A 24,234-nucleotide genomic window follows, 5' to 3' on the forward strand; every position below is an offset into this window, starting at 1 on the left:
CAAGGGTCCAGCAGTTCGTGCTCACCATGGGGATGCAGACAACTTCCCCAGAGACAGGACAGTCAAATGGACAATGGTAACCCCATAAACTGGGATTAAAAAAGGTACATTTGCTATAGTATAACAGGGCACCCACTCAGTAGGTGGGTTCTGCTGAAGCCACAGCTAAATAACAAGAGACTGGATGGTTAATAAAGGGAACTGTAAATAGGATAACTGTAAATTTGAGTAATTCAATCTGTTCTTTGTAATGTTAAGACATGCAATGTATATATCTATGAACGACATGACAAATTGTACAAGTACCAAAGATTTATTTCTATGAATAAAGTATATTTTGAAATTAAAAAAAATCAAGTCCACACTGACCTTCCAAAGAGCATCCACCTCGGCCCACCCCTCTATCCTATTCCCATGCTCCCCACAGCAAATCCACCTAAGCTACACATCTTTGGACTGTGGGAGGAAACCGGAGCACACGGAGGAAACTCGCACAGAGACGAGAAGAGTGTGCAAACTCCATACAGACAGTCGCCCGAGGTTGGAATCGAGGCCGCAGTGCTAACCACTGAGCCACAATGCCATCCCAGCTATGGTGTTGTAATAGTGGAAAAAATGGCTTCTCAGAGGGAGGATTGGCAGGACAATGGGGAAAGTGAATATGGAGAATTGAGTTACTCAGAGCGACCCTCAAAAGAGACAGCGCAGCCACCATGGACTGCATCTTCCTCTGTACGGTAAGATTCTGCAATGCTGCTGGTTATTTTCATTAATTTGGGGAGAGCTACTGAGAGGATTTCTTATCCCTAACCTTTGGAATAAGCCCGTGCTCTCCCACCTGCAATATTTGACTCAAGGAACAATGGTTTTGAAAAGGGATAGAAGCAGCCAGAAAGGACTCTTGCGGCACAGTGGCAGTTTTGATCTAACTGGCTGACCATTAATCACAGAATCACGGAGTTGTTACTTAGCTACTTGGCCCGTCATGTCTGCGCTGAAATGAGACAACACAGAAGGAGGTTATTTGGCCCGTCTTGCCCATACTGACTGGAGTTAGCATTTCAGGTCCGGTGAGAACTGAGTTGTAAGGAAGAGTTGGCGAAAGTGAGGACTGCAGATGCTGGAAATGCACAGCAGGTCTGATTAGATGAGATTCCCTACAGTGTGGAAACAGGCCCTTCAGCCCAACAAGTCCATACCGACCCTCCGAAGAGTAATCCACCCAGACCCATTCCCCTCCTCCCTACTAATGCACCTAACACTATGGGCAATTTAGCATAGCCAATTCACCCTGACCTGCACATCTTTGGATTGTGGGAGGAAACAGGAGCACCCAGAGGAAACCCACACAGACACGGGGAGAATGTGCAAACTCCACACAGACAGTCGCCTGAGGCTGGAATCAAACCCAGGTCCCTGGCGTTGTGAGGCAGCCACTGAGTCACCATGCCAACCCTTCAGGCAGGAGCCCTTCATCAGGTACCCTGTCTGAAATGTTGATTTTCCTGCACTTCGGATGCTACCTGACCTGCTGTGCTTTTCCAGCACCACTCTAATCCTGACTCTAAGGAAGAGTGACCCGCCCCGAAACGTTAACTCTGATTCCTCTGACACATTTCATCCCTATGTCCCCATTTTCCCTCATTATCCAAATGACCATTTTGAAACAGTGCGATTCTCTCTTTTCCCTCTAAGCTTGCACACTCTTTCTTTTTAACTAATCGTTCAACATTGACTGGAGTGTTTTGATTGAACCTGCCTCCACCACACCTCCAGGCAGAGCGTACCTGATTAAATTACTCGCCATGTGAGAAAGCTTTCTCTCACGCCGCGTTTAATTCTTTTCCGAATGGTTTGCACCCCCGTTTCCAATCCTTGTCCAAGCAAGAACAGCTTCTCCCTATCTACTCCATCCAGACCTCTCATGATTTTGCAAACAAATCTCTTCTTAGCCCTCTCTTATCCAAGGGGAACATTCCCGCTTTATTCGGTCTTGTTTCTTATCTGGAGGTTCTCATTCCAGGAATCATCCTCATAAGCAATTAGCCTGAAGGATTGGAAGTTTCTGCCTGGCAAAGAGTGCCTGACCATAACAAGTGACCCTTGCTGCAGTCAGAAGGTTTTAGGATTTAGGGAATGAAATTTAAGTTGAGATCCCAGTGTGGTTCTAAGGGAGTGCTGCACTATTAGAGGTTTTTCTTTCAAATTATTCTTTCACAGGATGTGGGTGTCAAGGAAAGGTTCGTAATTTTTACCCACCCCCCTGTTGCCCTTAAAAGGAATGGTTTACCAGACCATTATAGAGTCGTTAGTCTGGAGTGACATCTAGAGAGTCAAAAAGTGTGGTGCTGGAAAAACACAGCTGGTCAGGCAGCATCCGAGGAGCAGGAGAGTCAACGTTCCTGATATGCCCGAAACATCGACTCTCCTGCTCCTCGGATGCTGCCTGGCCTGCTGTGCTTTTCCAGTGCCACACTTTTTGACTCTGATCTTCAGCATCTGCAGTCCTCCCTTTCTCCTGGAGTATTGTCTAATCCAGATTAGGGAAGGATAGCAGACTTGCCTCCCTCAATAGCCTTAGTCAATCAGATGGTTTTTGTTTGGTAACAGTGATGATAGGGCATGGTCCCTCTTACTAAAAGCATCTCTCAGCACCTGATTGTGTTGGTGTGGTTGGGTTTGAACCCTTACCTCTAGGGGAATTAGCCCAGGATACCTGTCCAGTGACATCATCAACCCCAGCATCTGAGGCCCTATTGCAGCTAGACATTAAAGATCAAGCAGAGCTATTTGGAAGGAGAGCTGGGAACTCCTGCTGGGGGTGGATAGCTCTTTCAACGAGGACAAGACGGGCTGAACGGTCTCCTTCTGTGCTACCATTTGACTGATGATTCGGGGCCACCTTCACTGAGAGGTGCACCGCTGGGTTCACGAGTGGATGTGAAGGCCCACTCGCTCCTACCTTGCCTTGCCTCCTGCCTTTCCTGAAAAACTCCACGTCTCCAAACGCATCGGTCGGCTCCTCCGTCGTGTGATCAACCGCGTTCCACCTGCTGACCACAGCAGCCCCGAAGTTGTCCTCCATTGCCACCTGGTTGTGGCAAGTCTTGGGATAGCCACATTGGCAGAGCTGGTGTTTGCTAAAGAGAGTGAGGGATATTAGCCAAACTGATCAACTGAGAGACAAAGAGGAACTTTGGGTTTCCTACACTCCTCAAATTCTGGCTTCTCATCCGTTCTAATTTCCTTCATCCCTTGGCAGTTCTCTATGTCTTTTGCTGTCTGAAGCTCTAAAGATTCTTCTCCCTAAACCTCTCCACCTCCCTCTCTCCTCCTCAAGGAATTTCTTAAAATCTATCTCTTTAACAAAAAGTTTAATACTTGGGGCAGAAGCAGACTATTTGACCCTTCAAGATTAGAGTGATGCTGGAAAAGCACAGCAGGTCAGGCAGCATCTGAGGAGCAGGAGAGTCGACATTTCAAGCAAAAGCCCTTCATCAGGAATCCTGATGAAGGGCTTTTGCACGAAACGTCGATGTTCCTGCTCCTTGGATGCTGCCTGACCTGCTGTGCTTTTCCAGCACCACTCTAATATAGACTCTAATCTCCAGCATCTGCAATACCCACCTCTTGACCCTTCAAGCCTGCTCTTCCATTCAATAAGATCACAAATGATCTGACTGTGGCCTCAACTCTACTTCCGTTTCTCTCCCCATAACCCTTGACTCCTTTCTCAATCTAAAATCTGTCCAACTCAGCTTTGTATATAGTCAGTGACCCAACCCAACTGCATTGGGGAAGAAGATCCCACTGACTAATGATCTTCTGAGGTAAAGACATTCTCCTCACCCAAGTGTCAAATGGAAGACCCCAAATGGTGTCCCTTTGTCCTAGACTCCCTCCACAAGTGGAAACATCTTCTCAGCGTTCACCTTGTCAAGTCCCGCAGAATCTCATCCATTTAAACTCCAATAGGTACAGCCTCAACTGTTCCTCATAAGCTAACCCCTGCATCCCAGAATTCCTACATTGGGGGAAGCAGGCCATTTGGCCCATCGATTCCATACTGACCCTCCAAAGAGCTTCCCACTACCCCCTTATCCTATCCCTGCATTTCCCATGGCTGACCCACCTAGCCTGCACATCTCTGGACACTATTGGGCAATTTAGCATGGCCATTCCACCTGACCTGCATGTCCTTGGACTGTGGGACGAAGCTGGAGGACACTCACACCGACACAGGGAGAACGTGCAAACTTCGCAGACAGTCACCCGAGGGTGGAATTGAACCCAGGACCCCAGAGCTGTGAGGCAGCAGTGCTAACCACTGAGCCACCGTGTTGCCCAGTCAAGTGTGCCTTCTCTGAGCTGTTTCGAATTCAATTACGTCATCTCATAAAAGAGGAATTTCTTCAGGCAGAAGGTGGTGAATCTGTGGAACTCATTACCACAGAGGGCTGTGGAGGTCAAGTCATTGTCTGTATTTAAGACAGAGAGGTTCTTGATTAGTAAGAAGATCTTGATTAGTAAGAAGATTAGTGGGTGGCACGGTGGCACAGTGGTTAGCACTGCTGCCTCACAGCGCCAGAGACCCGGGTTCATTTCCTGCCTCAGGCAACTGACTGTGTGGAGTTTGCACGTTCTCCCTGTGTTTATGTGGGTTTCCTCCGGGTGCTCCGGTTTCCTCCCACAGTCCAAAGATGTGCAGGTCAGGTGAATTGGCCATGCTAAATTGCCGGTAGTGTTAGGTAAGGGGTAAAGGTAGTGTGATGGGTGGGTTGCGCTTTGGCGGGTCGGTGTGGACTTGTTGGGCTGAAGGGCCTGTTCCACACTGTAATGTAATCTAATTTAAAAGGTTACAGGGAGAAGGCAGGAGAATGGGGTTTGAGAAACATATCAGTCATGATTGAATGGTGAAGCAGAAGGATGGGCCAAATGGGTTAATTCTGCTCCAGTATCTTACAGAGACGAAACCAAACATAATACTCCAGACACAGGCCTGTACTGTTGCACCAAAACCTCCCTTTTTTTATACTTGATTCTCCTTGTAACAAAGGCTACAATTCCATTTGCATTTTCAACACTTACTGCACTTGCAAACCAAATTTTTGTGATCCATGCACCACTTGTTCCTTTTGTGACTGAGTGTCAGATTTTGACAAATTATTTTTTATTAGATTCCCTACAGTGTGGAAACTGGCCCTTCGGCCCAACCAGTCCACACCGACCCTCCGAAGAGTAACCCACCCAGACCCAACTCTGTGCAATTCTCTGGGATGACTTACTGTGTTTAAAACATTGCGTAAATACAAGTTACTATGGTCGCACATTGCTGGAGAACCCTTTCACTAAACTCAGAGCGATTATTCTTTCCCTTTTTCTGTATCCAACAATACATTTCTATCTATGTATCCCAGACTGTGCACTCTCTTTCTATTCCGAAGTATTATATTACTCATGGCCTGAGTATTATTTGGTTTCCTGTAATTAACCTCCCTACTTCTGTCTTATCGATTCTCTTCATAATTTGATATGTTTCTGTAAGATCCTCTCCCCACTCCCCACCCCCACCCCCAAATTCTTCTAAATTCCAATGAGTATAGTCCCAGTCTACTCAATGTCTCCTCATAAACCAACCCCCTCAACTCCGGAATCAACCAAGTGAACCTCCTCTGCACCCCCTCCAAAGCCAGTACATCCTTTCTCGAGTAAGGAGACCAAAACTGTACGCAGTTCTCCGGGCAGTGGCCACACTAGTGTCCAACACAGCTACAGCATAACCTCCATATTTTTAAACTCCATCCAGCTAGCAATGAAGGACAATATGCAAGGTTTGTGAAGGTTTGTAGCTCAGATTGAGGTTTAGGGTGTAGGTTTGCTCGCTGAGCTGTAGGTTTGATATCCAGATGTTTCATGAAACATCTGGATATCAAACCTACAGCTCAGCGAGCAAACCTACACCCTGAAGGACAATATTCCATTTACTTTCCTAATTACCTGTTGTACCTGCAAACCAACTTTCTGTGATTCATGCACAAGGACACCCAGGTCCCTCTGCACAGCGGTGTGCTGCAATGTTCTTATCTTTGCAAACATAGTGCAGACAACCAGCTAAAGAAAGATCAAATCCATTAATGTTTCAAATTCACCATCAAAAATACAGCATCATCAACTCCGGCCACGGACATATTTTCAAAATCTGCTCAATGCAACAGTTTCTAACTCTTCATGAGTGATGGATCAGAGCAGAACACAACATATTGGCCCGATTCTAGCCCATCAATCCTTCTAGATTATCCTTTCTTCTATGTTCCCTATTCATCCTTTACCTTTGGGCAGTTGTATCCTCGAGGAAGGTGGAACAGATTTTCTTCTTGATCACCTTGGGGATCCAACTCTGTTGAACAGAAATACACCAATATTCACTGGGTTAGTCCCACACTGCGTCCTTCATACAATGAACAGGTACTGTGATGAAACTGGCAGTCAATGTAGTTACAACTGGGATGAGAGAGCAATCTTTTGATAAGGGGCTGATTAAGTTGAATCCATATCCTTTGGAGTTTAGAATAGTGATAAAGTTTATTAGATGTCCTGCTACTAGAGCTGAAGGGCCTCCTTGATTCACTGGAAGTGAATGATGCTGTTACTACGCCCACAGTGGCGAAATGATCAAATCTCTATCACTGCATTGACGTAAGTCATAGAATCCCAACAGTGTGGAAGGAGGCCTGTTTAGCCCATGCTGATTCCCCCAAAGGGCATCCCATCAGATCCACTCCCCTATCCTTGTAACCCTGCATTACCCATGGCTAATTCACCTGACCTGCACATCTTTGGATTGTGGGAGGAAACCGGACCAAACCCACGTAGACAAGGGGACACGGGGAGAACGTGTAAACTCCACACAGTCACCCGAGGTGGGAATCGAATCCCAGTCCCTGGTGCTGTGAGGCCACCACTAAGCCACCATGCCACACCCAACCAGTAATTTGTATTCCTTCTCTTTCAGCCTGGAGATGTTCCAGATGCTGAAATTACTGGATTGTCTGTGCCCCTCGAACGCTGGCTCGAATTTGGTAAAGTCTGAAGAGTTGATGAGAATCGATTTTCAAATGAATATTGATTCTTGATCATCACAGTGTTGTCCAAAGGGAAATCTTGCTGATTTCTTTGTCTCATTTGAGGAATACATTCAGGGGATCCAACATCAATGACCAAAGGACTGATAACCACAAAATTAAGATAATTGGTAAAGACCAAAAATAAAAACGTCACTTAGGCAACTGGTTGTTAAGATTTATGATTGCATTGTCTGCCTTTATTGGTCAGTGCATGGAGTGGAAGAGCTAGGAGATCATGTTGTGGTTCTACAGGACATTGGTTAGATCATTTTTGGAATATTGCATTCAATTCTGATCTCCCTGCTACAGGAAAGTTGTTGTTAAACTAGAAAGAGTTCAGAAAAGATTTACAAAGATTTTGCCAGAGATTGGATGGTTTCAACTACAGGGAGAGGCTGAACAGGCTGGGACTATTTCCCCTGGAGTGTCGGAGGCTCAGGGGTGACCTTATAGAGGTTTATAAAATCATGAGGGGCATGGATAGGGTAAATAGACAAGGTCTTTTTCCCGGGATAGGGTAGTCCAAAACTAGAGGACATTGGTTTAAGGTGAGAGAGGAAAGATTTAAAAGGGACCTCAGGGCAACTTTTTCACTCAGAGGGTGGTACGTGTATGGAATGAGCTGCCAGAGGAAGTGGTGGAGGCTGGTACAATTACAACATTTAAAAGGCATCTGGATGGGTATATGAATAGGAAGGGTTCAGAGGGATATGGGCCAAGTGCTGGCAAATGGAATTAGATTAATTTGGGATATCTGGTTGGCAGGGACAGGTTGGACTGAAGGGTCTGTTTCCATGTTGTACATCTCTTTGACTCTCTGACAGAATGATGGATTCAGAAGGCGCTTTCAACAGAGATACATAGAGAGCAAAATATACAGGAGCATGGGGAATGAGTGGGGGTAATGGTAATAATATATTGCCCTTTGACAGATCTGTCGCAGACCTGTTGGGCCGAAGGACATGCTGCAATGCTGTACTATTCTTTCATTCTCAGGAGAGTCGATCTCATCAAGACATACAAGACTCTGAAGGGGATCAACAGAGTCAACGCTGAGAAACATTTCCCCCATGTCTTAGGGATCTAGAACACGGGGCACAGTCCTAGGATTGAGATGGGAGGGGGGTGATGTTTCTTCACACTGAGGGTTGTGAATCTTTGGAATTCTCTACCTCAAAGGGTTGAGGATACTCCACCATTGGAAATATTGAAGGTTGGGTGAGATGGAATTTTTTTGAGATCGATCTCAGCAACCCATGGATAGGGGGAATAGTTGGCCTGAACACCTAAACTCATCCATGATCACAATGAATGGCAGAGCAGGCTCCATGTCCCAAATGAGCTACTGTGCCACCAATCCTTATCAAATAATTCTTATTATTTCCTAATATTAACAATCCATAAGGCACAACGCAAATTATGATGAAATGATGACACAGTGATATTGTTACCTCTTTCGTATTAAGTTCAAGGTTCAAACCCCTCACCTCAGCAGCGAGCAGAATTTATACTCAATTTTATAAATCTGGAATTAATATCTCACCTTATAATGATTGTTGTGAAACTATTGTCAATTGTTCTGAAAGAACATCTCGTTCACTAATGTCCTTTAACGAATGAAGTCTTATCTGGTCTGGTCTACATGTGACTCCAGACCCACAGCAATGAGATTGACTCTTAACTTGCCTCTGAAATGATTAGATTCCCTACAGTGTGGAAACAGGCCCTTCGGCCCAACAAGTCCACACTGACCCTCCGAAGAGCAACCGACCCAGACCTATTCCCCTCTGACTAATGCACCGAACATTACAGGCAATATAGCATAGCCAATCCACCTGACCTGCACGTCTTTGGATTGTGAGAGGAAATCCACGCAGACATGGGGAGAATGTACAAACTTCACACAGACAGTCACCTGAGGCTGGGATCGAACCCGGGTCCCTGGCACTGTGAGGCTGCAGTGCTAACCACTGAGTCACCATGCCACTCTTAAATGGCCCTAAAAACTCTAGGAATTCCTCTAGGAATTCCCTGGCTGTTCTCTGTCCTAGAGGCATGGCACTCATCCACAGATTCAATCAATAAGCACATCGACCTGGACCCGAAATACCGGCCACTGCAGCGGACAACTGGAACTGACAACCGGAAGTGGCAGAGACAAACCACTACAAATGCTGGAGGAAAGATCACAGAAGTGCTTCACAGGAGGCTCCCAAGCACGGAGGATGTCACCTAGACAGGGGACGAAACCTCTGCAACACAAATTCCCAGCTCGGCGAACAGAACCACAACAACGAGCAGCCGAACTACAAATCTTCTCACAGAATTGCATACACAGCCTCAGCAAATTCCTCAACTGCCTCGAATTGAAATGAATTGCATTAAATTTATTGTCACGTGTACCGAGGCACAGTAAAAAGCATTGTCTTGCGAGCAATACAGGCAGATCACAGAATTAAACAGCATTCTGGGATAGATCCCATCAGGTCCTGGAGACTTGTCTACCTTAATGCTTTTTAAAACACCCAACACCTCCTCTTTAATATTGACATGCCCTAGAATATCAACATAGCCCTCCTGAGACTCACTACCAATGATATGCTTCTTCTTTGTGAATATTGTCACCCACTTCCTCCAGCTCCATACTTAAATTCCCTCCTTTATCCAAGAGGAGAGCTGTTCTCCCAGCTCTTGCTGTTATGTATATATGAAGTGTTTTAGGATTTTCATTAATCCTGTTTGCCAAAGGCATTTCACAGCAGTATGGTTGACTCTTAACTGCCCTCTGGGCAATAAATGTTGGCCTAGCTCGAGACGCCCACATCGCTGATACCTTGCTTGAGTTTTTTCCTGCTATCTGTATATTCTTTAAGGGCTCTGTTATGCATATGCCTCCTTTTCCTTTTTGACTGAGCTCTCAATTTCTCTTGTCATCCAAGGTTCTTGAATCCTTATCCTTCATTTTCACAGGAACATGCTTGTTCTGAACTGTAATTAACTCGCCTTTCAAAGATCCTCACATACCCGCAACCTGAATTGAATTTAATTTGAATTTATTGTCACATGTACTGAGGCACAGTGAAAAGCTTTGTCTTGTGAGCAATACAGGCAGATCACATTGTTAAGAAGAATAGATAGTAAATAATAGGTAAATAGCAGCAAAAACAAAAACACAGGTACAGGCAAATGTTCAGAGTTTGTCAGTCCATTCAGTATTTTAACAACAGTAGGGTAGAAACTGTTGCAAAAACTGACTGGTGCATGTGTTCAGGCTTCTGCACTTCTCCTCCATGGTAGAGGTTGTAGAAAAACATTGCCAGGGTGGGATGGATCTTTGAGAATGCTGGCGGCCTTTCCTTCACAGCGGGCCTGGTAGATGGATTCTATAGGTGGGAGGTTGGGAGCTTTTGCCAGTCTTAATTTCCCACTTCCTCCCTATTTTTATGGTAGCTAGCCTTTTCCCCATTTTAGTACTTTCACCCAAGAACTACTCTTATCCTTATCTATAAGTAACTTAAAACGTAAAGAATTAGGGTCACTATTCCCAAAATGCTCCCTCACTGAAACTTTGATTGCCTGTCTGTGCTCAGTCTGCGATACAAGGTCTAATTTGGCCCCTTCCTTATTTGGACTATTATCATATTGTCTCAAAAAACCATCTTGGACATACCTAATAAATCCACCAACCCCGCCCCCCGCCTCCCCCCCCCCCCCCCCCCAACCAAGGTCCCTAGCATTAAGTGAGTCCCAGGTAATGTCGGGGAATTTAAAATCACCCACCACAACTACCCTGTTGTTTTTATGTTTTTTCATAATCTGCCCACACATATGTTCTTCAACCTTCCATTGGCTGTTAGGAGGTCTGTTGAACAATCCCATTTAAAGTGATTGCACCTTTCCTTGTCCTGAACTGTACCTATAGGGCCTCGCTGGATGAGCCCTCCAATATGTCCTCCCTCAGTGAAGCTGCAATATTCAATCTGTTCACCCTTTCTTCAGAAGACAAGCTCTTCATCCCTGGAATGAGTCAAGTGAATCTTCTCTGAACTCCTTGTAACAGGGAACAATGGACAATCATGGTCACTCCTTCCTTGTATAAAGGAATGATGGACAATCATATTCAATTCTCATTCAGAAGAGCTCTTTCATTCACTCTTCACTATGCCTATTGACACCAGTGTGTCCGTCAACCAGTTGAATGGCCCGTGCCCAAGGCAACTTTTAAAAATTTACTCATGGGACATGGGCACTTCTGGCGGGGCCAGCATTTATTGCCCATCCCTAATTGCCCAGAGGGCAGTTAAGAGTCAACCATATTGCTGTGGGTCTGGAGTCATATGTCGGCCAGACCAGGTAAGGATGGCAGATTTCCTTCCCTCAAGGGTATTAGTGAAGCAGATGGACCTTTCCTATCAATAATGGTTTCACAGCCATTATTAGACTCTTGATTCCAGGTTTTTATTGAATTCAAATTCCCACCATCTGCCATGGTGGGATTTGGACCCAGGTCCCCAGAACTTTAAGCTTGGTTTCTGGATTAATAGGCGAGTGATAATGCCCCTAGGTCATTTGCCTTCCCCATCCTACTCATGCTTTGAAGAAGGGAATGATGCTCATTGCATTCATGAATGCATCTTATCTGGGAGATGCGTTCTGCAAATTAATCGATCACCAGTGTTCATCTTATTATGTCTTAAACCCTGTATGTTTATCCTCTGCTTGGCACAAGTCATGAATCTCCCAACTTCTCCTCCCTGTGGTGTCTGCCCTTTCTTGTGTGTGACCTTCTATAAGCTCAGTTAATTAGCAGTACCTGTGACAACGTGCTCAGATTTTGAAAAGTTACATAATGGAATTGCACAAACTTGGCTTCCCCGTAAACGTTTCTTACATCAACCTGCCCCTGGTAGCAACTTTCACATTCAAACCATTTCTTGGTAAAGCCATTTATTCTGAATTCTTCACTTGAGCGGAAGTCTTATATTCATGAGCCCTAGTCTTGAAGTCACAGTGGAAACATTTTCTCAAAGTCTACCCAGTTGGGATCTTCTGTCATTTTAAAGAACTCAATCAAGCCCCACTCTCAGCAATCGCTTTTCTGACAATTATAACCGTTCAGATCGATTATTATTCTTGAAAATTGTTCATGAGCTTTGGGCAGGGCTTCAATTAGCTTTTTTTCATTTCTGGAGATCAGAACTACGCACAGATTCCACGGTATCTTCTTGAAGAAAATAAAAACGGACAAGTATCCGGGAAAGTGAAATAAATCTGAAAGGATATGAAGTGAGGACCAGGAAATGGGACTCAATTACAAAACCCTCTCAGAGAGCAAACACAGCTGCAATGGGCCAAATGGCCTCAAACTGCTATCAAATGTTCTTTGATAAAAAGCTTGTACAATTTGCACATCTAAAATGCATCCTCTTGAAGAGAAATCCCTTCAGAATAAGGGGATTAGTCTTTCGATCCACAATTTAAAACAAAATAAGAGTAAATTGTCTCCAGCCAACCTCCAAAGTTTGCTGATGATTAACACTTAGGCACTAAATCCTTTCACTGCAGCCCTCTCCACCATTTCCAAATGACTTTATCCTTTTGAGGTGACTAATGATTGCAATAAGGTACAATGCAGCCCACGCATGGCAATGTACACACTTATGGCAAACTTGCCCAAACACATAACAGAGTTGTGGAGAAAATCTATCTCCGGACCAATGTTACTGAGAATGGGACAGATATGGTCCAAAACTTTGAACTGCACAAAACATTGTCCAACTTGGTCAAAGTTTATGATTGATTTAGAGCAGGGTGGGGCCTAATGTGTAAAAACACAAATTGCCATCACCAATGCTTTAACTCCAATATAGCTGATCAAACAGGGACTCTGTACTGTGACACTGCAGGAGATAGCTATCTGAATCCATGCAGTTCAGTATGGTCCACCCACCGATCATGTATATGGGCAACTCATAGGGTGTGCTGCCCTTATGTACCTCACTGAATCAACAGGAACTCTGAAAATAAGCGTACAGTGAGAAACCCTTATCCTCATGGACCAGAATAAACCCTGTCAGTTTAAAATGGAAGTCTCATCCAGTTACACAGAGAATCCTAACTCTGCTGAACAGACAGCACCTCTGTCCATTTACACAGAGAAACCCTACCCTGCTGAATAATTTGAAATCTTGTTCAGTTACAGAGAGAATCCTCACCTTGCTGAATAAATTGTAATTCCAGATTGATGTTGAAAACAGGAAAGCGTATTGTCACAGCTTTTCACCTTGCACTCTTCAGGATAGATGCAAGAATGCTCAAAGGGAGCAGCAATTCATGCAGCGTGGGAAAAGTCTGCTGATTGGTTGGATGGTCAACTCAATTCTGATTGGGCAAAAGTGAGGACTGCAGATGCTGGAAACCAGAGTTTAGATCAGAGTGGTGCTGGAAAAGCACAACAGGTCAGGCAGCATCCAAGGAGCAGGAAGATCGACGTTACGGGCAAAAGCCCTTCATCAGGAATAGAGGCAGGAAGCCTCCAGGGTGGAGAGATAAATGAGAGGGGGGTGGGAGTGGGGGCTGGGGCTGGGGAGAAGGTAGCAAAGAGTACAATAGGTGAGTGGGGGTGGGGATGGAGGGGATAGGTCAGAGGGGAGGGTGGAGTGGATGGGTGGGAAGGGAGATTGGCAGGTAGGACAGGTCATGGGGACAGTTGGAACTGGGTAAGGTGGGGGGAGGGGAAGTGAGGAAACTGGTGACGTCCACATTGATGCCATGGGGTTGAAGTGTTCTGAGGTGGAAGGTGAGGCGTTCTTCCTCCAGGCGTCTGGTGGTGAGGGAGCGGCGGTGGAGGAGGCCCAGGACCTGCATGTCCTTGGCAGAGTGGGAGGAGGAGTTGAAATGTTGGGCCATGGGGCGGTGGGGTTGATTGGTGTGGGTGTACCTCAATTCTGATTGGTCAAGAGTTCCCTGTGGATAACACACCCGGGAGCAATTGTTGCCCAAGCTCCTGCTTAATTCAAACAGTCGTGTTTCTTGGACATGTTCTTTTTTCTTATGGGGACAGGCCCTGCAGCTGAATGACTATAGCTTCCAGCAAGACACTGATGAGAGTTGATTCAATTAATAAATATGCCAAATAAAGCTAGTCCCAGTGATGGTGAACTTTAAACTATCATCCATTGATGTAAAAACCCATCAGCTTCACTAACATCTTTTATGGAAGGAAATCTGCCATCAATGAGATTGATTCTTAACTAACTGCTGAAATGCTAAGGTACTTAGGTCAAGGGAGGCTGGTATAATTGCAACATTTAAGAGGCATTTGGATGGGTATATGAATAGGAAGGGTTTGGAGGGGTATAGGCCGGGTGCTGGCAGGTGGGATTAGATTGGGTTGGGATATCTGGTCGGCATGGACGGGTTGGACCGAAGGGTCTGTTTCCGTGCTGTACATCTCTATGACTCTATGACAAATATCATAGACAACAAATGCTAGTCTTGCCAGCTATACCTATACCTGGGCATAAGCTGTACCCAGTGACTTGATCACTGGCACTGTCTATGGCGGAGAGAAATTTTCCCAGTCTCTAGACACCACCCTCATACAGTTTTTTTCCTTTGTTTCATGTGTTTGACAATGGAAGTTAAACAACGTTTAAGAAAATAGTTCATGATTCATAACTAAGATATATCCTAGTGAGGAAGAGGGATCCTAGGAAGGGTATAAACTAACCAAAGAAGTTAATAATTGTACAAAAGTTAAAACATTCAATGTGGAAAAGATTAGTGGGAAGCCAAAGTTCTGGGAAAGTTTTAAAAACTAACAAATGTGACCAAAACAAAAAAGATCATAAACCTTGAGGATAAATTAACAAGTAATTTTGAAAGGATTGTAATAACTCTATTATATACATGAAAAGGGAGAGAGAGAAAGAGACCAAAGTGAACATAGGTCCTGGGAGCTTGAGGCTGGGGAAATAATGATAGGGGACCAGGAAATGGTAAAGGAGCCCAGTCACCTTATAAATACTCTAGCTGCAAGAGCAGGTCAGAGGCTAGGAATACTGCAGCAAGTGACTCACCTCCTGTCTCCGCAAAGCCCGTCAGGCTTGGGCTGATAAATAGCAAGTAATATTTGTGCTGCACAGGTGCCACTCAATGAACATGAGAGAACCCAACCATGTCCCTTTGACGTTCAATGGCATTCCCCTCACTAAATCCCAAACTACCAACATCCTGGGGATTATCATTGACCAGAAACTCAACTGGACTCACCACATAAATACAGTGGCTACAAGAGTAGGTCAGAGACTCGAATTATTGCAGCGAGTAACTCACCCCATATTGTGTCCACCATCTAAAAGGCACAAGTCAGGAGTGTGATGGAATACTCCCCACTTGCCTGGATGGGTGCAGCTCCAACAACACTCAAGAAGCAGCTTGATTGGCACCACATCCACAAACATCCACTCCCTCCACCACTGATCCTCAGCAGCAGCAGTGTGTACCTTCTACACGATGCACTACAGCAACTCACCAAGAATCCTTAGGTAACACCTTCCAAATCCACCTCCACTTCTGTCTAGAAGATCTAGGGCAGCAGATACATGGGAACACCACCCATGCAAGTTCTCCTCCAAGCCACTCACCACCACGACTTGGTTATATATCCCCACTCATTCAGTGTCGCTGGGTTAAAATCCTGGAACTCCTTCCCTAAGGGCATTGTGAGCCAACCTACAGCACATGGACTGCACCTCAACACCAATTTCTCAAGGGTAACTATGGAATCAGAGAATCCCTGCAGTATGGATTCTTGGAGTTGAGGGGGTTGGCCCATCGAGTGCACACCAAGAGCATCCCACATAATCCCTATAATGCTGCATTTCCCATTGCTAATCCACCTAGCCTACTCATCCCTTCACACTTGGGTAATTTAACACGGCCAATCCCCTGAACCTACATATCATTATTGTGGAGGAAACTGGAGCACCAGGAGGGAACCCACACGGACACAGGGAGAATATGCGAACTGCACACAGACAGTCGCCCGAGTCTAGAATAGAACCCAGGTCCCTAGCGCTGTGAGGCAGCAGCGCTAACCACTGAGCCACTGTTCCGAGGGACGGGGAAAAATGCTGACCCAGCCAGCGATGCCCACCACCCACTAGTGAATTTTTAAAATGTTGAATAAATACTTTGCATCAGTGCTGTGGCCACAGTTATTTTCAAAATATGTTGTTAATGATTCATATCAGGAAAGTGAGTGTATTATTGCCAAGTTCATGGGCGGCACAAAAATAGGTGAGAAGCCAAATGATCAGAATGGTGCCAAAGAGTCTGCAGAGGGCTACAGACCCAACTGAGTGGGCAACAAACTGGCAGATGGAGTATAATGTGGCAAAATGTGAGTTTAACGAAAGAATAAAGGAGCTGAATATTATTTAAATGGGGAACGAAAAACTGCTGCAGACAGGGATTTAGGAATCATTGTATATAATTACGGAATAGGAGAAAGTGAGGACTGCAGATGCTGGAGATCAGAGCTGAAAAATGTGTTGCTTGAAAAGCGCAGCAGGTCAGGCAGCATCAAAGGAACAGGAGAATTGACGTTTCGGGCATAAGCCCTTCATCAGGAATGTTTAATTACGGAACGTCAATCTCCATGTTCAGCAGGTAATAGGGAAGGCACATGGAATGTTGGCCTCTCTCTCAAAGGGAGTGTCATTCAAAAATAAGGAAGTCTTGCTAAAACTGTGCAATGCACGAGTTGTGGTCCCCTGATCTAAGGAAATGGAGGTAATCCAGAGAAGTTTGATTCTGGGTATGGAAAGGTTGCCTCATTGGAGTTTAGAAGCATGAGAGGCGGCCTTATTGAAACATAAAGATTTTAGTGGGTTTGACAGGATAATTGCTGAGAGATTGTTTCCCATTTGTGGGATGTCTAGGACCAAGGGGTATTCTCTCAGAATAAGAAGATGGGGAGGAATTTCTTCTTCCAGACATAGTGAAGCTGTGGGATTCTTTACAACAGAGAGGTGTCAAGGCAGGCTCATTAAGTCTATTCAAGGCTGAGATAGGCAGGTTGAGGATTTTTCAGATTAGTCTTAATTCCAATGGCAGAGCAGTCAAAGGGACTGAATGGTCTACTTCCATTCCTTTGTGTTATGGTTTTATGGACACTTCCTGTCAATCCTGTCCCAATAGGTAAACCCACACATTCCCGGGGAATCACATCTACTTCCCTTCCAATGCTTCTATACCTTTTTTGGTAACAGTCTAAGGGTGCAGAGGAGATTCTCTAGGTTGATTCCGGAGTTGAGGGGATTGGCTCTTGAGGAGAGACTGAGTAGATTGGGACTATACTCATTGGAATTGAGAAGAATGAGGGGGTAGGGTCTTATAGAAACATATCAAATTATGAAGGGAATAAATAAGATCGACATAGAGAGGATGTTTCCACTGGCAGGTGATACCAGGACAAGAGGGCCTAGCCTCACAATCAGGGGGATCAGATTTAGGACTGAATTGAGAAGGAACTTCTTCACCCAGAGGGTTGTGAATCTGTGGAATTCCCTGCCCCGTGAAGTGGTTGATGCTATTTCAGGCAATGTTTTTAAAGCTATGATAGTATTTTTTTGAACAGTAAAGGAACTAAGGGTTACATTGAGTAGGTGGGTAAGTGGAGCTGAGGCCACAATCTTGCTGAATGGTGGTGCAAGCTCGAAGGGCCAGACGGCCTACTCCTGCTCCCAGTTCTTACTTCTTTTTATATAGAATCCCTACAATGTGGAAACAGGAGATTTGGCCCAACACATCCACACCAACCCACCAAAAGAGTATCCCACCCAGATCTATTCCCCTACCCTACTCTACATTTACCCTGGACTAACCCACCTATGTTACACATCCCTGTACACTATAGGACAATTTAGCATGGCCAGTCCACCCTAGCGTGCACATCTTTGGACTGCGGGATGAAACCAGTGCACCTGGAAAAAACCCGCACAGACACAGGGAGAATGAGTAAGCTCCACACAGACAGTCGCCCGAAGCTAGAACTGAACCCAGGTCCCTGGCACAGTGAGATAGTAGAGCTAACCACTGAGCCACCGTGACATATTCTTATTATGCTCTTATCAATAAGGTATAAGCTACTCAGGATTGAGGTGAGGAGGAATTTTTTCACTCAGAGAGTTGTGAACCTGTGGAATTCTCTCCCACAGGAAGCTGTTGGGGCCAGTTTGTTAGATATATTCAAGAGGGAGCTGGACATGGTCCCTGTGGCTAAAGGGATCAAGGGGTCTGGGAATAAAGGGGGAGTGGGATACTGACATCGCATGATCAGGCATGATCATACTGAATGGTGGTGCAGGCTCGAAGGACCGAATGGTCTACTCCTGCACCTATTTTCTATGCTTCGATAATATTGCAACCAGAACAGTATACAATATTGTAATTGTGGTCTTTCCAACATTGGATAGACATTTAGAATAGCTTCCCCACTTCCAAAATCTATTCTTCTCGGAATAAAACCGAATGTCTTGTTTCCTTTATCTTTCGCACAGCCTTGCTAACCAGGAGTTAGAGATTCACAGTGATTGTTATCTTTATTTTGTGAGATCTTGATGTTAAATGGTCTGCTACACTTGTAGATGAAGAGGATGTAGTGATTGTAACGAGGTCAGCTAGCTGAACCTCATAAAATATTAGTTTGCTGATTGGGGCTGTTAATCTGGTCCAATCAGGGAGCCCTGGCTGACAGATATAAACAGGAGTATCTACATTAGAGCCTGGGTGTCTCTGGAAAAGGAGCACGCGGTGGCCACCAACTCCCTTTAGCTGTTCAGGGAGAGGTGGACGCCGCAGGGAGTGGAGTGCATTATTTCCCCCTCCAACTCTATTTTGATTTAATCCCTGCCCTCCCCTTCACTGTTTGATCACACAGCAATACCCTTTGTTGTGAAGGGCACTGCTTGTCACTGGCCACTCGGATGTTTCCTATCTTCCTGGTGGTGGAAACTGAATACAGATTTGTGCACCTTGTGTCTTTCACTGCGTCTCACACCTGCACACACAACATGGGTGCTGGGGAAAAAATAATCACTACCGCAGTTAGGCGGTGTGGGGGTAAAAGAAGAAAAAAAATGTTTAAAAATAAAGAGGAGTATTAGGTCCAGGCAGCGGGGCGTGGAGGGGTTCGTTATGGCTAATTGCTTGCCCTTCTTCTGTGGTTATGTGTGTGCTCGGGTGTCTCTGGAGAAGGAGCGCGCGGTGTCTACTAACTTGCTCGAGCCGTTCAGGGAGCGGTGGGCACCGCAGGGAGCAGAGCGTATTATTTCCCCCCTCCAAGTCTATTTTGATTTAATCCCTGCCCTTCCCTTCACTGTTTGATCACACAGCATTGGCCTCTGAGAAGGGCACGGTTTGTCTCTGGCCACTCGAATGTTTCCTTTCTTCCTGGTGGTGGGATATAAATAAAGATTTACACACTTGCTGTTGTTCACTGCGTCTGACACCAACACACACACACACACACACATGACATGGGTGCTGGGGAAAAAATAAGCACTACCGCAGATAGGTGGTAGTGTGGGGAGAAAAAAGAAAAAAAATCTAGGAGATTTGAAAGCAAAACAACAGGAGTGTCAGAGATGCTAACGCACTGATAGCTATGTTGTGGAGGTGCTGGTGTTGGATCGGGATGGATAGGGTCAGAGGTCACGTGACAGCAGGTTATAGTCCATCAGGTTTATTTGAAATCACAAGCTTTCAGAGCGTTTCTCCTTTGTCAGGTGACCGAAGGAGCAGCGCTCCAAAAGCTTGTGATTTCAAACAAACCTGTTGGACTATAACTTGTGTGACGTCTGACTCTGAATGAGTTGATCTCGGTCTCGGTCTCTCTCTCAGCCTCAGTTTCTCTCTCTATCAGTCTCGGTCTCTTTCTCTCGCTCGGTCTCTCTTTAACACTAAGGCAGTGTTAAAGTCAAGAACTGTTCATGTGTAAATAAAGGGTGACTTGGTGACAGGAACTGTTGTCTGCAGAGTTATTTCAGAGGGGAAGTTCCCCAGCACCCCCAGACAAAAATCCCAATGCTAACCCACTGCAGACAGATCTGCATCTTTGACTTACAATACTGCAGGATGGGCTACCATATGTTGGTTCTCTTTAGCCCCTATTTTGCATTTTGACACATACTTGTAACTATTTATCTACTTCAATGTCCACAGCCATACAACCATTTTTTTATTTTGCATTTTGATTTTACGATATAAATTGAAACCATTTCATAGATTGCGACTACTTGTTTTACTTGAATTTCCATCACAATTCGTTTTTTAATAACCCAATTATTCTTCCATTCGTCTTTCTATCTATCCATCCAGTAACAGATTCACAGCATGTACCATTGACGGTAGGGACTCTTTGTGGTGCATGGTAATGTCAGTGCCTCTGTACCTAGGAGGCCTAAGTTCAGGAACTACCTGCTCCAGAGGTGTGTGGTAACATCTTCAAACAAGAAAATATCTACCGTCTGGGCTCGACACATTTATTGTGATTTTTTTTTAAATGTTGCTAAAATATTTTCTACACATCAGTCAGATTCTTCACTTTGTCGAGAAACCATTATTATGGCCAAGTCATTGACTGCATTTAAGACAGAGATAGATGGGTTCTTGATTCATAAGGAGATCAAACATTAGGTGGAAAACACAGGAATTGAGGTTGAGAAACATGTCAGCCATGATCGAAAGGCAGAGCAGACTCGATGGGCCAAATGGCTTAATTCTGCTTCTATATCTTATGGTCTTATATAGTCACCAATAAGTAGCTTTTTAACCTTGTCTCCAGGGAATGGCAATTTTCTGGCCACCTCTAGGGTCCTTCACTGTGGACTGTCCTACACAGAAGCTTTCTCTCACCTGGGATTAGTCATGAGTCTTTGGTTCCTTATCAGGTCACACCCCTTGGACTCACTGGCTCAATGAGTGTGTGAATCCATTTATCACTTGTTTGCTATTCAGGCTAGTATTTGGCCTTCCAAAATGTTGAGTCAGTGAACAAAACAGAAAGGTTTATGTTTAACCTAAAACTCCTTTCCTCTCTGAAAGGAACGCCAACATGAGAAGCTCTGTTTTAAAGGAGTGCTCCACAGTGACACTTTTCCCTTTAAAGGCGATGGGGGGAGAGGGTAGGTCAGCCACAATCATTGTCTTGAGCACTGACCTGTCCTTTTATTAATAAGGTGTCACAGAATCTTTCAGAAGCACTTGACCGGGGTAAAGGGCATCTCAGTTTCATGCCCATCTTGAACAACGTCTCTGGCCAACCGGCACGCCCTCAGTGCTGCACTGGGAACCTCAGTGGGGAGATCAGGCTCATATCTCCAAAGTGGGAATTGAACTCACAACCTTCGAGCTTATGAAAAACGCATACTTCCCTCGGAGTCACAGCCATCAGAGTGGGGCTGGGGAATGAGAATGGCAATAGGGAAGTCTGTGCTCAGAGGTAGGCAGGAGCACCCTCCACAGCTTCACTCTACAATAAGGGGAAACGTCTCCTGACTTACACATTCCTGCTGACCTTAACTTCCTGTCGTCTACTTAGAGACAGCTGTTTGCGTCTAATACAAGAAAGGGAATTCAAATAGGCCCTGGTTTAATGCATCTGGTTCAGGAATGTGCCCTGACTAAAGTTGGTGTGTGAACTGAGCATGCCCAGGGCTGTATGCCATTTTGAACCACTCAGCGATTGTGGGGAGCTGATGGCCTGGTGGCTTTATCACTGTGCTATTTAATCCAGAGGAGCTGGGGACCTGGGTTCAATCCCACCATGGCAGATAGTAGAATTTGAATTCAATATGAAGAAAAATCTGTAATTAAGAGTCTAATGAAATGATTGTCATAAAAATCCATCTAGTTCACTAATGCCCGTTAGGGGAGGAAATCGGCTATCCTTACCTGGTCTGGCCTACATGTGACTCCAGACCAACAGCAATGCGGTTGACTCTTAATCCCCTCTGGGCAATTAGGATGGCCAGTGAAACACACCCACCCCCCAAATGAGTTAAAAAAAGGACAGGTTTTATGCCCCAGTCAGTCAGGTCGGGGCTCATAGCTGTACCTTTGGAAGGATACTCTGAGAAGGCAGGGGATGGTGACTGAATAGTCCATGTACATAGTCGCTTGGGCAACACGCAGTTGTGGGGTCCACAGCAACAACACTGCATCAACTCAAAGGACGTATCACAGAACGGGCTCAGGCATGGGATTCCTGCACTGTGCCAGCCTCCCAGTGCGCTACTGCCGTGGTGTTAATATACCCTCAAGGGACTGTGCCTCAAACTGGTGTCCATCTCTACCCACCGCGAGACAGGATGTGATGTACAACCAGGTGAGAACCCCCATCCACGAGCAGTCTTCCAGGTTAGACATGTCTAAACTTCCTCCTAGTTACCACTTTCTGCATAACTCTCATCTTCAAATAAGCCCACAACACTGTGTGTTTGCTTTGTGTTGCATTTGGTATGGTTGTGTTCAACCAAAGAACACAACAGGTCCTACCTGAGTGCAGGGATGATATATTCTGCACAGTTGATCTGTTAAATACAGAATAGGACCTACAAGACCTCAAGGATAGAGTTTGTAAGTCAGCATTTAAATGATGTTCCACTCTGGGATCAGTTTAAAACCTACTCTGCATTTTACACCGACAACAATGGAAGAATATAACAGCAGAAACTTTCCACAGAGAACATCCCTTGAGGGAAAACCAGGATTAAACAGGGATAGAGATCTTTTCTAAAGAGTTGCGATGGAAATAGAGTAATTGTCAGATTTGAGTGCTGGCATTTCTCTGCCTGTTGGTTTCAAGCTCAGTCATTCCTGAGCAAGTTGAAACAAACTCCACGGTTTACAGAGAGACTCTTATTTGTATGCTAGCCGTACCTGATCATTCTCCAGTGTGCTATCCATGGTTTCAAGGAGACTGCTCAATGATCTCTTAGTCTGAGGCTTTCTTGAAGAGGGAATGGTCGGTTGTCGCTCACTGACAGAGGTGGCCGTGATTAGTTTGTGTCTGAGTGTAATCACGACTGAGAGAAGCCAGCACTAGCCACACCTGAGCTGTGTTCCAACCTGTCTGACTGTGAGTAACAAATGTACATTTCTGCAAGAGCTGTTCGGCAAACAAGACTGAAATGTGATAAGAGGGTGACAGAGGCCAGAGGCGGGAGGTAACTGGCAGAAGAATGCGAAGCTTCAAGAGCAATAAATATTACGCGGTGAATTTAATCAAACTCAACTTAACATTTATCATGCCCAATGTCAAAATGGAACCTTAATCTCATTGCAGGAGAGCACCTCCGGAAGTATGACTCGACCTTTCTGAATCTGATTTTTTTTTTTCTCCCAGCTTTTGCGGCAGTGCCCAAAGCCAGTACAAGTGGAAATTCAACTCGTGGTCTTTGTGTGGATGGCTACCTCATGGTTTGTCATTACTGAGGATGCTAGGTGGTGTGGTGGCTCAGTGGTTAGCACTGCTGTCTCACAGTGCCAGGGACCTGGGTTCAATTCCTACCTTGGGTGACTGTCTGTATGGAGTTTGTACATTCTCCCCATGTATGCATGGGTGTGCTCTGGTTTCCTCCTACAGTCCAAAGATGCGTAGGTTAGGTGGATTGGCTGTGGTAAAAGTCCCTTGCAGTGTTATGGGGGTGGGGTGTATTCAGGTTGGATGCTTGTCGGTGTGGGCATGATGGACTGAATGGCCTCCTTCTGCCCTGTAGGGATTCTCTGAGGGCACCAGGTTTTCAGTTCTGTCACTTCCAACCATCTACAGAGCGTTTATTTATTTCCCTCCTTTTCTGTAGCAATTCCCATTCCAAATCTTTGACCGGGTGAGTCTGTGTCTAGGAAGCTAGGAGTTCCAATCTGCTTGGTAGGGCACTGGGGACAGATTGAATGGTAGCCTTTGCATGATAATTGGATCAACACTTGCATTTTGTGGATTTGGTGATGTGTAATACGGTGGACTTGATTAGGGAGCTGAAGGTGAAGGAACCCCTAGGGATCAGTGATCATAACATGACAGAATTCACCCTGCAGTTTG

The 24,234-nt window shown here is 45.2% G+C and overlaps 1 protein-coding gene across 2 annotated transcripts in view; it reads right to left on the reverse strand.

Annotated features, from left to right (window-relative positions):
- LOC122542213 (transient receptor potential cation channel subfamily M member 4) overlaps positions 1-23,270 on the reverse strand; it is a 94,374-nt gene extending 71,104 nt beyond the window's left edge. For both annotated transcript variants that reach the window (XM_087978286.1, XM_043679710.2), the window contains exons 1-3: positions 23,073-23,270; positions 6,330-6,397; positions 2,963-3,140 (exon numbers count right to left, since the gene is read on the reverse strand). In XM_087978286.1, coding sequence (XP_087834412.1) covers positions 2,963-3,140; positions 6,330-6,397; positions 23,073-23,099 — 273 coding nt within the window. In that variant the 5' untranslated portion in view covers positions 23,100-23,270. The remainder of the gene's footprint in view (positions 1-2,962; positions 3,141-6,329; positions 6,398-23,072) is intronic.
- Between the last annotated feature and the right edge of the window lie 964 nt (positions 23,271-24,234).

Source organism: Chiloscyllium plagiosum, unplaced genomic scaffold (genome assembly GCF_037043375.1).
Source record: "Chiloscyllium plagiosum isolate Xiang-an unplaced genomic scaffold, Cpla_swu_hap1 HiC_scaffold_33, whole genome shotgun sequence".
NCBI lineage: Eukaryota > Metazoa > Chordata > Chondrichthyes > Orectolobiformes > Hemiscylliidae > Chiloscyllium > Chiloscyllium plagiosum.